Here is a 15,794-nt window from a genome sequence, read left to right on the forward strand (position 1 = left end):
CTGCAACCTTTCTACCTAGTGAATTCTGCATTTTCAACTACTTGTTACACCACTGGAATAACTTATAGGTATCTCAAATCAATGTCCTTAATAGGTAGAAAGGTTGCAGATAACATTGTAAGTTGTCTTTGCCGAGGTGTTACTACTGAAATCACCTAAAGAAGTGAGGTTTTAGGAAATACATTTTCAAAGGATCGGTAGGAACAAAAGGATAGGTCAGAAAAAGAAGGTATCAAGTCATAGTGCTGTAGGTAGGGGATGGAGGGGATAGATTTTAAGAGGGGATGGATTTTATGGCAGGAGTGATAGTTAATTAATTGTAATGAAGGCAAAAGGGAAGTCAAAGAAGATGAGTAAGAAAAGATCTTTGGATTCGGTAGCCACTAGTTTACCACAGAAGAATATTGAGGGGAAAAGGAGGGACATTGAGGAATCACTATGTTGATTAACCTTGATTATTTTTGTGAAATAAAAGGTAAAAGGCATTTTTATAGAATAAGAGTTGTTTACTGGCATCTTGTAGATAAAAAGACTAGAAAATTTAGTGATAATAAACATTCATTGTCATTGTGAAAATTTAAGCAAAAAAAAAGAAGTTATGATCTCAGGATTATCTCCTTTTATTGACTCTGCTTCAGGTAGTATTGATTATCTCACCAAATAAGAGCTCCCTGTATTTGAGGATGTTTAAACAAAAACTTGCTCATCATTTTTCAAGGATGTTGTAGAACATGTCTCTTGATTGGGAAAGAGGGTGGCTTAGCATGGAAATCTGGAAATTAATGAATTACATTTTTAGATGACTTGGTCTTGAATAGGTAATTGGTAGGGGGAGTCAAATTATATTTTCTCATAGAAAATTTCCTGAAGAAATGAGATTTACTTAAAATTAAAAAAATTTAATAGCAATAAAGCGTAAGACTTTACAGTTATTTTCCCATTTAATCCTTAGAACAATAATGGGAAGGTGTGAAACTGAGGGTAGGATAAAAGACTACAGGGTCACATAGCTAGTTAGATCAAGTTAATGTCAAGATGGTAGAAGTAGAATAAATAGGAGATATAAAATTCATAAGAAAAAAACAAAAAAGGCCAGTTTAAAAAAAAAGAGGTTAACTAGCAATATAATTGAATGAGTACGTATGTATATCTAACTCTATTATACATTTTAGTATTTATGTACATATACATAATGTATATCCCCTTCTGTGTATACATGTATGCATGTGGGTCTACTATTACACATGTATACCTATATATGTATATTAAATATATCCTTGTGTTTATATGCTATGCATAGTGTAAGATACTGTATATTATCTATGTTTATATCCTTTTTTTCTATTAGGCAAGATGTCTGCATACATAAATACTTAAATTTGCTCATTAGTAATCACTCAAATTTTAGTGTTTCATGCAATATAATGAAAATTCAAAAGTAAAGTTATCGAATATATACTTTCAGTTAAGCAAATAGCATGCGTAAACTTTTCATCAGTTGAACTGTATGCCTTAATAAAGGAGTAAAATTCAGAACATATTAAATAATTTTTAAGAAAAAAGCTGTTTAATATGAAATATTGGGTGTTTTGTGTTTGTTATGGAGTAGATCTGTGTAGTATGTATCTTTTTTAAATTTTGTTTTGAGAACCATTTAAAATGTTATTTACCCTGTATTGTTAGAGACAGTATAACATGTTGGGAAGACTGGCTTTAGAATCATTCTTGTAAACAAATATTTATTGAGTGCTTATCTCATCAGGCAATATTTCAGGTACTGAAGATATATTAGTGAAAAAGACCAAATTCTACATGATAAGAGGACAGCCATGCAAAGCTTTGGAGAAGACCCACTGCCAGGCAGGAAGAAACATTTTGGTAAAGCATGTTAGGCTAGTGTAATCTTGGCATCTTCCAGGGATAGAGAAAAGATCAGTGAGGATAGCCTGGAAGCAAAGAAAGGAATGGTATGAGTTAGGATAAGCAGGAGCTAGGGCATGTAAGTAAATCTTTCATATTTTGAGTAAAGTTGAAGTCTTTTTTGTGGGATTAAAGTAGAGAGATGAAGAGATTGGTTATATACTTTTGAGAAGCTCCATCTAACTTGCTGGAGAGTGGATGGTGAGGTGCAGTTGGATGGGTTAAGAGTAGAAGCAGGGAGACCAATTAAAATGAAGTGAAGTGGGGGAATATAAAAATAAAATTTATTATTTAAAAAAAATGAAGTGAAGTGGTCTAGACTAGAGTTGATGGTGTCTTGACTTCAGCTTTTGGTAGGAAAGTGGTAACAGGTATTTGGAGTTAGGATATGTGAACTTGGAAGTTGTCTTACAGGACAATGATTTTGCATGTAGGAAATGAGAGAAAATGAGGAGTCAAGATTAACTCTTGTTTCTAAGTCAAAATCTGGAAGGATGGTAGTGCCATTTACCAAGATGAAAAAATTTGAGGAAGGAGCAAGTTTGGAATTAAAAAAATGAAGAATTCTATTTGGACTTGTTAAATTTGAAATGCTTTGAATCCAAGTGGAAATGTTGAAAGGATAATAATATCTGTAACTTTGGAGATGAAATAACTCATGAAAATTTGAGTTATCATGATATATTTAAAAACTGGATAAGAACACTACGGTGTTCTTATATAGCTACTGAAGAGTAGAAGGTATCTAAATTTGGATGAGAATCTGAGTTCCAATAATCTGGGTGACATGGAGAACCTATTTATCCTTACTGGTTTTCATGTTTCTCATTTCAGGCTTTGTTGTAAATTGAGATTTGTATAGGACTTTTTTACATCGTAAATAATATTTTTGTTATTTTTAGATGGTTATTTTGAGTATCATTTAAATTTCTTTTGGGGAAGAAAAAGACCCCCTTCCTTTTCCAAAATATCTTATGGTCTACTGGAAACTTCTTGCTGAATGGATGTTTTAACTGTAGAAAGTTTTCACCAAAGAAGAGGCGTGGAGAAAGGTTAAGGAAAGTGCAGAAAAGAAAGAAACAGAGTTCAAGCAGCATGGTAGCTATGTGTTCTACTACGTGTTAGTGACTTCTTACTTGTGTTATTTTATACTTCTATTTTATTCATCTCATGTTCCTGAACACAAACCATTTGGCTTTATGTCTTCGAGTTTTATAATTTTGTACACATTGCAGTTGTTCAACAAATAATTATTTTCCTGTACACTGTTATATTGGGACACTTAGTTCTCATATAAATGCCTTGGGAACAAGAATTGTAAGCTTGCTGCCAAATCAAAATATTATCTTCTCCCATTCCAAATGCATTTTGTGCTTGGAGTTATATTAAATAATCATTTATTGCGATTCTTCTAAATGTTTACTTTCTGTCAATTGTTACAGAGTTATAAATTTTGCCAAGGAAAATTACAGTTGATACTAGACCAGTTGGAACCTGGGCAACCTAAAGAGGTAAGTTTAAAGGATTGCTTTGAAGTTCAGTCAGGTATGTCTGTTTTTTAAACTTATATGTATAATTTATTTATAATGTATTAAATTACAATCAGGAGCAGTGGATTGTCTTGAAGATTATCCTTTATAATGGCAGTTGTACACTGATATATCTGCTAGACTTTACATTATTGAAATAAAAGATCAAAAAGTGTCAGGGAGGCTCTCCTTAGAGAATTGTTATTCTTTAGAGGAAATTTTAATTCCTACTTTTCAATTTGGAAGGGATGAAGTGATAAGCATTTGTCCCCTAAACTGTGCCTTTACTATTGCTTTGTATGAGATATGTTAGTGACTTTTTTGAAGGAAAAAAATCATGTTTTCTATTTCTAGAAAATATGAACAATTTTTACATGTATGTTTGTTATATTAGAAATTTTAATGAACCTGAGTTTTAATACACTTCTTTTAAAAAATTATAGGTGCGATATGAAGCCTTGCAAACATTATGCTCAGCTCCTCCGTCTGATGTACTAAACTGTGAAAATTGGACCACTCTCTGTGAAAAACTGACAGTGTTTCTTTCAGATCCTGATCCTGTGTTTAGTGTAAGGAAATGGTTATAGCAATATTAAAATTTGTATTTTCCCTTTATTCTAGAAGGAAATAGTTTTTACAAATGAAGTTTAAGTTTATTTACAAATAAATTGCATTTTCAGATTTTGAATTGTCAAAACATTTTTTTTTAAAGAATTAGCTACTTTATGATTAGATTAAAAGTCTCATTAATGTTACTCTTCATTGCCAAATAGTCTTAGTCTGTCACCTTGTACATTTTTGTTTTATGTTGTAAATGGATATCCCAGTATTTGCCATTTTTTTTTGAATGAAGATTTATTCTAAAGGGTCTGTAAAGTTTTCCTTATGCATTTAAGTGTTTTATTCAGATCATTTAACTGCTTAAAGAGAAAATAGAAAACTTTAAAAATAAAGTTTAGAAGGCATTTAAGCTGGATCATAAAACAAATATAGAAAATTATAAATGGTAAAGTCATGAAATCAGTTGACATGGTTTTCTGTAAAAATTGATTTGCATATGACTTCAGGAGCAATTATTAAATGACAAGAAAACTGCATATTTAAAAGTACAGTTAATTCTATGGATAATGTCTATATTGTGAATTGAAAAAAGACTATCATATTATCAGATTTAAATGCAAATAGGTATGTGTGTTTAGAGAGTTTATCTTTTTTTTTAATTGATATGCCAGCGAAGAATAATTTGGCTTTTAAGTTAACTTGGAGATTTGTGCACAATTTAAGGTATTAGTAAAAGACTTAAGTTTGCTAATTGTTTAACAAAATATGTGTTGTAAACTTACACTATGCATTGTTCTAGTTTTAATGCTGGAGTACCTGAAAAAGACTGAAGTCTTTGCCTTTATAAATCTACAGTTTAGTAGAGCAGATAGACAGTAAAAGTTATAGAAAATACATTTGTTTTTTAAAAATCACTGTTATCACATATCTTTCATATATCACACATATCTTTCCTCATTGAAGATGTAATTTTACTGGTAAACAGAAATGGTTTGTTGTTTTTCAAAGAGGGGGTGTTTAATTACCTAATACATGGATGTAGTTCACCCTTACTAACACCAGAGGGTGATGCAGACTTCAGTAAAAACTCAATGATTCAAGAATTGAAAGGGGGAAAAGACACAGGATCACCTTTAGCATTCCAAGGCTAACGAGAAATTTAATGGCCAATTTCCCTGTATTTTTCCCTTAACAAAGACAGAATCATGACCTGGTAGGTTTCCTTTAATTATCTAAATTAAACAGCATTATAAACATAGTAAATATTCTAACAGAATTAGATATAAAGATCATATCTAATATCTAATATATCTTATAAAGATATAAACATAAAAATAACTAAGCTATATTAGTTATAAACATATTCTAATTTGAGTTTCTTTTCTAGCAGTAATGGAGTGATCAATATTTAAGTTAATAAAATTGGAAGAAATTGTTATAGAAGGAAAATGGTAATAGAACAAGTCATTTTGGGCTAGGAGGCAAGGTGTGGTCTTCTTTTCATTTTGACTTTATGCTTGATCAAACTTCTTTTAGTGTTTGATTCTGTTTCTCCATCCTTCTTTAAGAGACTCATACCTGAAACTGAGTGAGGCCAATAGTTATTGAAAAATGTGAGATTGCTACAAGTATAGAAGCAGACTTCCCAAAGTATTTAATATCCTGCATGCCCTAGGAATCTCTTGAGATTGTTAGATGTTTTTAGTTATTTGGATAACCATTTCTTGTAAGTGTATTATCTGACAGACAAGATTATTAGTTTTGTCTTATGAGAGTAGAACATTTGAAGGAATTTTATGTTTTTTATTCAATGAGCAGTGGGAATTCACTACTAGGGTTAGTCTCATCACAGTGCTGAAGTTGGTATAATCAAAATAATAATAGTCATCATTTTTAAAGTACCCATGAACACCAGACAGTTCTATTACTACTTTGTTATCTCATGTAATTCATTTACCTTGATAGACAAAATTACTGAGTCCTAAATATCTAATTACTGAAACGACTCATAAAGCAATTAAAAAGACAAGCAAATGAATTTAAAAAGGAGTGGTAATTTTACATTTAGTATTGCCTTTCTGTCGCCTTGTTATTGATGCTTTCACATTGTACCTTTCTCTGTTAAACCTCTACACAGCAATCCCCTTCCCAGGTCTGTACCCACTATTACCAGATTTTATAATAATATGTTAGTGGTGAATTTTATTTCTTCTCTCATACAAAAATATCCCCTTTTTATGGACATTTTCTACATGAATTTCTCAGTGGTTTACTTTCTAGGTTTTTCTGCTATGTGAAAAGTGATTATTTCATCTCTATTCCATTTTTGTATGAATCTTAGATGTAAATCTTTTGTCTCATTTCCACAGGACCGGATTTTAAAATTCTATGCACAGACATTTACACTTTCACCATTACATATGACCAAGGAGATTTATACAAGCTTAGGTAGGTTTATTAAATCACTTAAATTTTTTTTTCCTTTTACACTTAAGAAAACTGATATAATGTAAGCTCAATCTTTTTTTTCAGAAAGCATTATAAAGTAATGACATAATTTTAATTTATTTTCCTTTTCAGCTAAATATTTGGAGTTATACTTTCTTTCTAGAGAAAATCATATTCCTACTCTTTCAACTGGTATAGATATAACTAATCATAGTGTGATTCGCTTACTTAAAAAGGTATCCATTTGCTTTTATTTTTATTTAAATAGTTCTATATTTATGATCTCTAACATTTTTGAGAACTGTTGTATGCTGCATTGTAGGTCCGTCTTCTAAATGAATATCAGAAAGAGGCTCCATCTTTCTGGATTCGTCACCCAGAAAAGTAAGTCTGTCAGTTTATGCCCATGAAAGGTAAAGGATTAGAGTGTTACTGCCTCGTGTTGCATTTCAGAGAGGAAAAGTAAAGATAGTCTTAATTGATTTATGTGATTAGAAAGGGATTAATGCAGTTTATTTTTTAGTTTTTCATATTTTATACTTAGCTATGCCAGTGACTCATGGAAGTACCATTTTGTACCAGTTATTTATTACAACTAGGGCAAAAGAGGGTGGTGTTCTAACCTTAGGTGATTTCTTTATTGGGCTTTGCTACTTTGGATAGGTTTCTTAAATGTTCTTTAAACTTTTCTAAAGTTTTTAAAAAAATTTTTCTAAAATTTGAAAACTCTTGCTAAGGTTGTAAGAACATCTGTGATTTTAAAATAGAAAGTTAAATTCAGAGAACAGTGATGAAAAAGAAAGAATGTAAGTTCTGAAAGCAAAAAAAAAAATGGGTATGAGTCCACTTCTGCTATTTATTGAACTATAAAATAATTGTTCCTAAAGATGACTTACATTTTCATCATTTCATAAACATATGATTTATTAGCAGCATTATCTTTATAATTGCATTCATATTTTCTAAAATCATTTCTTTCCTAAACTGTTTTTAGGTACATGGAAGAAATTGTGGAGAGTACTTTGTCCTTATTATCAGTTAAATATGATCAAAGTCATCTTGTCTCACAAAAGATTTTGGATCCAGTCTACTTTCTTGCATTAGTTGATACCAAAGCTGTATGGTTCAAAAAGTGGATGGTAAGGAAAATGGATGTTTTTTATACCTCTTCATACATTTCTGTTTTGTTTCAAAGAATATCTAATATGAGTGTTCACTGTGTGCTAAGAGTCCTCATCACATTTACATGTCTTAACTCATTTAATATCGCAATCTATGAGATAGGTGGTGGTATTACTACCCCACTTTACTGGTATAGCAGTTGAGGCATAAAACATTTAAGTAATTTGCTCAAGATTTTTACCTAGTGACACAGCCAGAATAGGATTTTATGTAACAATTCATTTGAATCTATTTAAGCTGAATGACTTATTGAAAATTTGATTTTCTTTATTTTCTTTCTTTATTTTTTTGGGCATTCCTTTAGATTTATTACAAACTAAAATTCACATACATGTGGGTCATTACATTTTTCTGAAAGGGTCTCAATTGTATAGAGACAAAATTAAGGTTATATTCTACTTTTAAAAAGGCTATTCAATGTGAGCTTCAATTATGAGGAAATTTATATTATTTACTTAGCTATTTTTTTTTTATAAATTTTATTTTTATATTCCCCATACAATTGCAACCCCCCCATTCTGACCCCAATCCCTCCCCTCCCGCCCCCCACCTCCCAGAAAGTGTCTCTGGTTCATAGTTTTTTGTTGATTTTGATTTTCACTTTCTTATAGTTATTCATTTTCCTGGTCCCTTATTTAAGTTTTCTAGATTCCTGCTATTAGTGAGAACATCCGGTATTTTTCTTTTTCCTTTTGGCTTATTTCACTGAGCATGATCCCTTCCAGATTTTCTTTAAATACTCAGATTTCGTGAGCAACTCTGATAGAACAGAAGGATTCATTGCTAATTTTTCTTTGGCTTAGGAGATGTCTAAAAATATCCCTTTATTTGCCTCCTCCTAAATCTGCAGTTTGGGAAGTATTCATTTAACATTCAGGGATTAATTTCCTATGGAGAGCTCCCCTGTCCTGGAACTGAAACTAATAGTAAGAGTAGGGACACTTATACTGTTATTTCTTCACCTGCTGTTGAGTGAGAGGCCTGTGTCTGGCAGTTGTAGTAGCAGAATGACTTGTGTTGTCATGTGTTCCCCTCTTAAACTGTCTACTGGGAATTTAGTATTTGTTGCAGTGGTAAATACAGGGACTAGGGCCATGCCTTCCTATGCAAAGCAGTGACACATTGATTTACTGCTCAGCAAGCTTTGGATATTATCTAGCAGATGACTACTAAACCCCTCCCTCCAACCTTGTAACCTAAACTGTATAACAAATGACCAGTTGACTAAAATACAATTTTGTCCAGTGTGAGCCCTTACCTGGCCTAGATAGTGTGGGTTTGATAAATATTTCCTTAATTTAACCTGAAGTTTTTGTTCTTCCCATCTGACACTCCTTTTTTCTTAATGTTCTCTTCAATATAAAATTATACCATTATTGTAGAAAAACATACACAGTCATAATAAAGCACAAATAAAATTAAATATCTGTAGTTCTCCGACACAGGGATAGCAACTATTAAGATTTTGGTTTATGTAATTTTATTATGTAGAATTTAGAACTTATCTGTTTAGGTCATCTTTAATAAAAATGAAATTTTATACTAACTATTTGAGATTAACTTTTTTCACTAAACAATTTATTGTCAATATTTAATTCTTAAGAAAATGATACAAATCACCTGCTACTCCCCTCAGCAGTGTATCTTAATAGATCCGCCTGTTCTGCTCCTCACTCTGTCTCTGGTGAATCCTCTCACTCCCTGCATGTCTGGCCTAGACCCTAGTTCTTGCAGCACAGATAAATAAAATAAATCTTTAAAAGAAATGAGACAATTGGGCCTCCCCTGGTGGCGCAGGCAGTTAAGCGCAGCACTATGAAACTGTCCGTAGCCTCTGCAGTGCGGGTTTGATCCCGGCTGGCTGGCGAGGGTCCCACATGGCGCGGCAGACCTCTCCTGTCTTGCCTGCTGCTCCCCTCAGCAGTGTATTTCTTCAGTCTGCCTGTTCTGTTCCCCACTCTGTCCCTGGTGAATCCTCTCACCCTCCTGTGCATCTGGCCTGTATGCCAGTTCTTGTATAAATAAATAAATAAATATTTAAAAAAATGAGATAATTGACAAGAAAACTAACCAATAGAAATTATTTAAAAAGCCAGTTCCTCAAAGGCATTCTAATGTTAATAAAAGCTCATTACATTTTCCTATACTTATCTAAGGCAGAGCTTGGCAACTTTTTATCTAAAGGACCAGACAATAAATATTTTTATTTTGGGGGGATCTACTACCTGTGTTGCAGCTAGCATTCTGTTGTAGACCCCAACATTTCCATAGATGATGTATGAATGAATGAATGTGACTGTGTTCCTGTAACTTTTTTTTGCCTGTTGGTGGTAAACTGAATTAAACTGGGACAGTAGTTTGCTGACTCTGGTGTGAGAAAGACACTATGAGGATTTCTTTTCAGAACATAGTCAGTAGCTTCAATGTAAATGAACATATTTCTCTTATTAAAAATAAAAGAAAGATTAAATGGTTTTTAGAAACATAAAAGTTAAAACTCAGGGTTTGATTAACCCTCAAATAACCAAAACTATTTAATTAACTAAAAACTCTTCTCCAGCTTTCTGATAGTTTTTGCTGAATATTGTTCTGTTTAATATTTTTGATAAGTAAAATGAAGAAACTACATTGAATACAGATTGTATCTTACATAACTTAGCTAAATAATATTTTTTCCTGGCTTTGCACAATGCATGATTTTTAATCCCTTCTGTATTCAGCTCTAAGGAACTAAGAGTTTTTTTGCACTTTGAATCTTTAAAAAAATGATTAGCATAGAGTGATTAAGATATTGTTCTTTCAGAGCATTTCAACCTTGGCAAATTTCTTCATATGTAGACAGTATAGTATTTTCAGAATAAGGGCTGTGATTACCCCCACCCCTTTATATCCTCAGTTTTGTATCTCTCCTTAAAGTTCTGTCAAATATTGGTAGTCAGAGATATATTTTGCTGGTGGTTTTAAAATAGCTTAGCATAGAAATTGGACACAATTGAAGAATAGAATGTTTTCCCAATTGTTAATAAATGATACCATTTTTTTTTATATAAGTTTTTTTTTTTTTTTTTTTTTTGTATAGAGGCATGCTTTATTTATTTGTTTGCTGGTCTGTTTGTTTGTTTTGTTTATACATGCACTGGGTACAGTCAGAAGCGCGGGAGGGTGAGAGAATTCACCAGAGCCAGAGCGGGGAGCAGAGCAGGCAGAAGGACCGAAGTACACTGCTGAGGGGAGCAGCGGGCGGCAGGAGAGGTCTGCGCGCCATGTGGGACCCTCCTCAGGTGGCCGGGGAGCAGCCGGGGATCGAACCGGCGCCGCAGAGGCCGCGGGCAGCTTCGCAACCCAGCGCTCAACCGCTGCGCCACCGGGGAGGCCCCAATGATACCATTTTTTGATACCATTTGCATTCTTGTGATTGCCATGTTCATAATCCATAATCCATTGTACTCAGAAAAACCTATTTTGCCTTCTAAAATCTAAAAACAGATTTTAGAAGTAAGTTATTGTTAACTTATATTATTGGAAATGATGCAGGAAATATAGATTTTGAGTAATATAGCTCAAATACTAAATATCATTTTCCTCCTAATTTTAGCATGCATATTATAGCCGAACTACAGTACTAAGGCTTCTTGAAAAGAAATATAAGTCTCTGGTAAGTTTGACATTTTGCTATATTATGTTGAGAAATAATGTCACACACAATATATGATGTAATAAATAGAACATGTGAAGTTGAATGATAATTGACATTGTATAATGAAGTAATCCCCCTCCTAGGGTGATTTTTAACTGTTGTGTGAAACAAAAAGATAAAAATAGGACTTAAAATGCAGGTGGGTAACATAGTAAATTAGGCTGTATAACTAACAAGCAAGTTTGAAAGAAACCATATGTTAGGTTTTATGTAATTTAACTCATATTAGTTATTTATAGGGGAATTCTTTAAAATAAATCCATATTTTTACTTAAATTTGCATAAAAATCAGATGACAAATGATTTTATACTTGTAAAATTGATCCAAGTTACACCAAATATAAATTAATACTGTAAAATATATTAGCAAAATTACCTGTTTTTATTGGCATTAGTAAGACAGTAAATAAAGGCACTGAAAGGAATTGAAAAGAAAGCAGCAAGTCTAGTATATAACAACTGAAAAATAAGAAATTTATTAAGATATTTAAAAAGTTATACTAATATGACTTTGAGGTGATAAATATGGTTTATGTAGTTAGATGGAATCTTCAGTTTAGAAGTCTGTTGAAAGGATTATTTCCAGAATTGAAAATTTTTGGGTGAGTGCAGTAGAGCATAAAATGAAAAAGGAGACCAATAATTGTTTTTTTGTTTGAGAATCAAGAGAATTGAGTGTCAGAAGATAGAGAGAGGGATACTGAATAATAGGATGGGAAATTATTTGTAGAGGTAATAGGTGCTTTAATCTTTAGGGAAGCTGAATTGAAATAAAGTCCACATCTCATTCCTCGCCTATTCCCATTTTTAATGAAAATTTGTTGTTGCCATGTGAGCATAGACTGATCTTTATAGGAAAGAGAAAGGTTAAAAACAAAGAACAGGATTATTTTATTTTTGCTGAGGGTTACATAGGGATAATTCACTATTGTTATTGCTGAGCTCCCAGTGAAAGTATTTCAAATGTGTTTCTTAAAGATTAACTCCTAGCTTTTCAAATAAGGAACAGGTTTTAACTTGACCATAGTTAATTTTCAGCCTGTATATAGTTACTTTACTTTGAACAATTTCACTGTCTTGTCAACTTGGTCATTTTATCTCATGTACATAATAGATCAAACTTGCTTGAAAATTTAACTTTAAACCTCACTTTTTCTTAATTTTGTAAATATGAAAGTATTTTATCAAACAATTTATGGTGTTTTTTTAAAGCAAAATATCCAAATTTTGAAAGAAAACTGGGAAAAATGGACACAGAGTGTTTGTTCCCATTTTCTTTTCAGAATTGAAGATTAGATTTTGTGCATCTACAGTGAAAACTTTGGACCACTCCATGAGTTTGACTTTCATTTTATAAGAGACCCTTGCCTCTGACTCCTGCTGTAAACCAATGATAGATCTTTTCATAAGGACTTGAGTTATAGTAGCCTGTGTAATATAATGACCTGCTAAACCATTTCCTCTAGATTTTCATTGGTGCCTTCTGATAATATTTTCTGCACCAATAGATCTCCACTGCCTAATAGAGTAGCCACTAGCTCTATGTGTCCACTGAAAACTTGGAAATATGATTAACCAAGAAACTTAGTTTAAAAAATATTTAATTTTAATATAAAACTAATGTGGTTGGAGTATAAAACTACTCTATTTGATATGCAATTCAATTTGTTACATTTATGCCATTTTCTGTCAGTAACATTAGGCAACAAATAATGTATGTTGCCTATGCTGTCATTTTTAAAAGACATATCTGAGGGAAGTTAAGATAGCTTAGATTCCATATTATTGCAGAGTCATGAACTACTTGAAGTACATTTTGGCTATCAGCATAAATAGTTAACCTTTTATTGTTAACAATTGAATGTTTACCCAATCTACCCTTAAGGGGATAGTTTCTGAAATGGACTTATGTAGTACATTTCCTATTTTTCTTGCCCTTTCAAAGTCATTTTAAAAAACAGTTACAGCTAGGTTATTAAAATTCTCCCTTAGTTTTCCTACTTTCCTGTTTTTTTCAACAGCCCTACCTCTTGTCCCATCTTTGGGATTAACAGTTAAGTGAACTGACTGTTAACATATTTCATAATCCATGAGGATATATATCAAAATCCTGAAATTTACAATAAATTTCTGTCAGTCTTCCCTGAGGTTTAGGAAATTTATTCTTTATATCTTAAATTTGACTATTTAGTCTAGTATTTAAATAGATCTGCTTTCTGTTCCTGCAATTTAAAGGGTATCAATATTCTATGAAGTGGTTGCTCCCTTCCCTCAGTTAAACTTTTTCTTGCAATTGTCACCCTTTTATCACGTTTAAGGTAACATGTTTGAGAAACTAGGGCAAGGCGCAGGAGGAAAAGAAGTGGAAGTAAGCAGGTGGGAAAGATAAAAGTGGGTAGACATGGGTGCTGAGAGGATGAGTTTCTATAGATTTAAAGAGAAGTGAACTCGAGTCTTTGTGAAAGGTTATTTTAGGGACAGTGATTTAAGTTCTTAGTTAAAAGAAGCTGAAAATTTTCAAGGAAGAGATGTAAATATTTCTTAGATGATTACTGAAGTGTATTAAAAGATGAATCATGAAATAAAAGAAAAAAAAATGAATCATTAGGAGAGGGGAAAAATTGGATATCCCTCTTTTGTCTCCTAATTCCTTAGAGTGTCTTTCAAGAAAATATCTGATTTTGTCATGTCAAAATTTACCATAATGCCAATTGTTATTCTAAGTCATGTTTTGTTGATGTTGCTATTCACTAAGGTATGTGTAAGAATTGGAACTGTAAGAGTAAGTTCATTTAGGAAATAGGAACTCCTATTAGGAGAAGGAAGTTGCACCTGTGATAGACTGGGATAAACTCATGAAAAATATGACAGATCTTTATACTTTTGGGAACAATGAGTGCTTAATGAATGGTGTCTCATGTTCTGATCAAATAGAAGCATAAAAAGGACTGTATGGTCAGTGACATGACCATTGGAATCTTTCTTTTACACATTGACAAATCAGGAAGTGTCCTTATAAAATCTTTGTAGGAGTCCCAAGGCAGTTTGACCAGTTGCCTTTAAATGAATTTGTTGTGGTAGCCAGTAATCTCACAGCTGATTTACATTGTTCTGGGTTGAATTAGAGCCTTCTTCGACTATGCCTTTCCTGTTCTCTATGGAATACTCCTTTATATATCCTTAATATATATGTAAGATAAACCAAAACAAAATAGGAGTTAGGATTCTGTCCAAATAAACAGCAAACACTAAGTATAGAATTAGCAGATTAACAACAAACTGTTTACCACATGGTGGTCCTCCAAAACAAAAGGCTACCTTGTACAAAGACCTATTTCATTACAAATCTTAGGATAACAAAATAAATTTAGCAATGAGAGCTCAGTAAGGCAAGTTGGAGCCCCGAGTATGCTGAGACACATTAACATAGTGGCAGATCTTAAAGGATATCAGGGTTGGGACTCAGGGGTCCTTATTTCTTTGTCTCATTGTCTTCTGGAATGCTGCTGTGATGATTTTTCGCAGTAATCTTCATGGAAGCTCTAGAATTGTCCAAGGATTAAAACCACTGATCAATATCTGAAGCAGTATGAAATGCTATTTTTATTTCTCGGTTTGGGGAAAGCTTGAAATTCAGACTGGTGGATTTTGGAGGTGAGAGTGAGTTCATGCCAACTCTAGAAGAATGGTAACTTGGATATGATTATTGCTGAATAGCTTTTATAATTATATTTCTAGTGTGTATCTGTTTACTGACTTTCAGAAGAACAAATGTAACACCAGTTGGTTGGCTTTCAGAAGTATTTTCACTGAGATCTGTTGATTCATAAGAATCAACATTTTCTTTGATTCATAAGAATCAACATTTTCATTGAGATCTGTTGATTCACAAATATTGATTCATAAGATTTTAAAGTTGTTTTGCTGGATATGTTACCATCATTATATAGATTTGTCACCAGTTTATTAAATAGATTCAAACCTTGTTCTAGTTCTTATTTGCTATAATCTATAGAACTATTACTATTTTCTGAGGAACATGGGAAATATTTTTTATTAATGAGTAGGTTTTATCTTGGGAAAAAAATAAAGGTAGTGGCAGAAAAATATGTCAGGGCATTGGAATAGTACACTTGCAGACTTAGAGATTGGAAACACATTTTATTTGGTAACTGCACATATTTTATATGACTTAAAAAAAACTTCCTGCAAATCAGTTCTCTGAAAAATAATCTTGAGTAAATGGTATATTTTTGAAAGTTCTTGGGTTCTCAGTTGACCTTACTTTTTTTCAGTCATGCTTGGGACAGACCATATCCTATAAAAATAGAGAAGAACTATTTAAGTGAAATCTCCTATTTTGGAAATAAAAAGATTGAGCTTGTTGTAAATGTGAGTTTTGCGTGACTTTCACAATTAATTGATATGTGTAGACTGATAGGTGAGATTTTCAGTGA

General features: G+C 32.4%; 1 protein-coding gene across 3 annotated transcripts in view; it reads left to right on the forward strand.

Moving 5' to 3' along the window:
* Nucleotides 1-15,794, forward strand: part of TBC1D32 (TBC1 domain family member 32) — a gene marked incomplete at both ends in the record, with an annotated part of 169,720 nt that overhangs the window by 13,535 nt on the left and 140,391 nt on the right. For all 3 annotated transcript variants that reach the window (XM_084228396.1, XM_084228397.1, XM_084228395.1), the window contains 7 exons: nucleotides 3,363-3,431; nucleotides 3,893-4,018; nucleotides 6,380-6,458; nucleotides 6,591-6,694; nucleotides 6,781-6,842; nucleotides 7,453-7,597; nucleotides 11,236-11,295. In XM_084228396.1, coding sequence (XP_084084522.1) covers nucleotides 3,363-3,431; nucleotides 3,893-4,018; nucleotides 6,380-6,458; nucleotides 6,591-6,694; nucleotides 6,781-6,842; nucleotides 7,453-7,597; nucleotides 11,236-11,295 — 645 coding nt within the window. The remainder of the gene's footprint in view (nucleotides 1-3,362; nucleotides 3,432-3,892; nucleotides 4,019-6,379; nucleotides 6,459-6,590; nucleotides 6,695-6,780; nucleotides 6,843-7,452; nucleotides 7,598-11,235; nucleotides 11,296-15,794) is intronic.

This window comes from Talpa europaea, assembly GCF_964194135.1.
Source record: "Talpa europaea genome assembly, chromosome: 2".
Classification (NCBI taxonomy): Eukaryota; Metazoa; Chordata; class Mammalia; order Eulipotyphla; family Talpidae; genus Talpa; species Talpa europaea.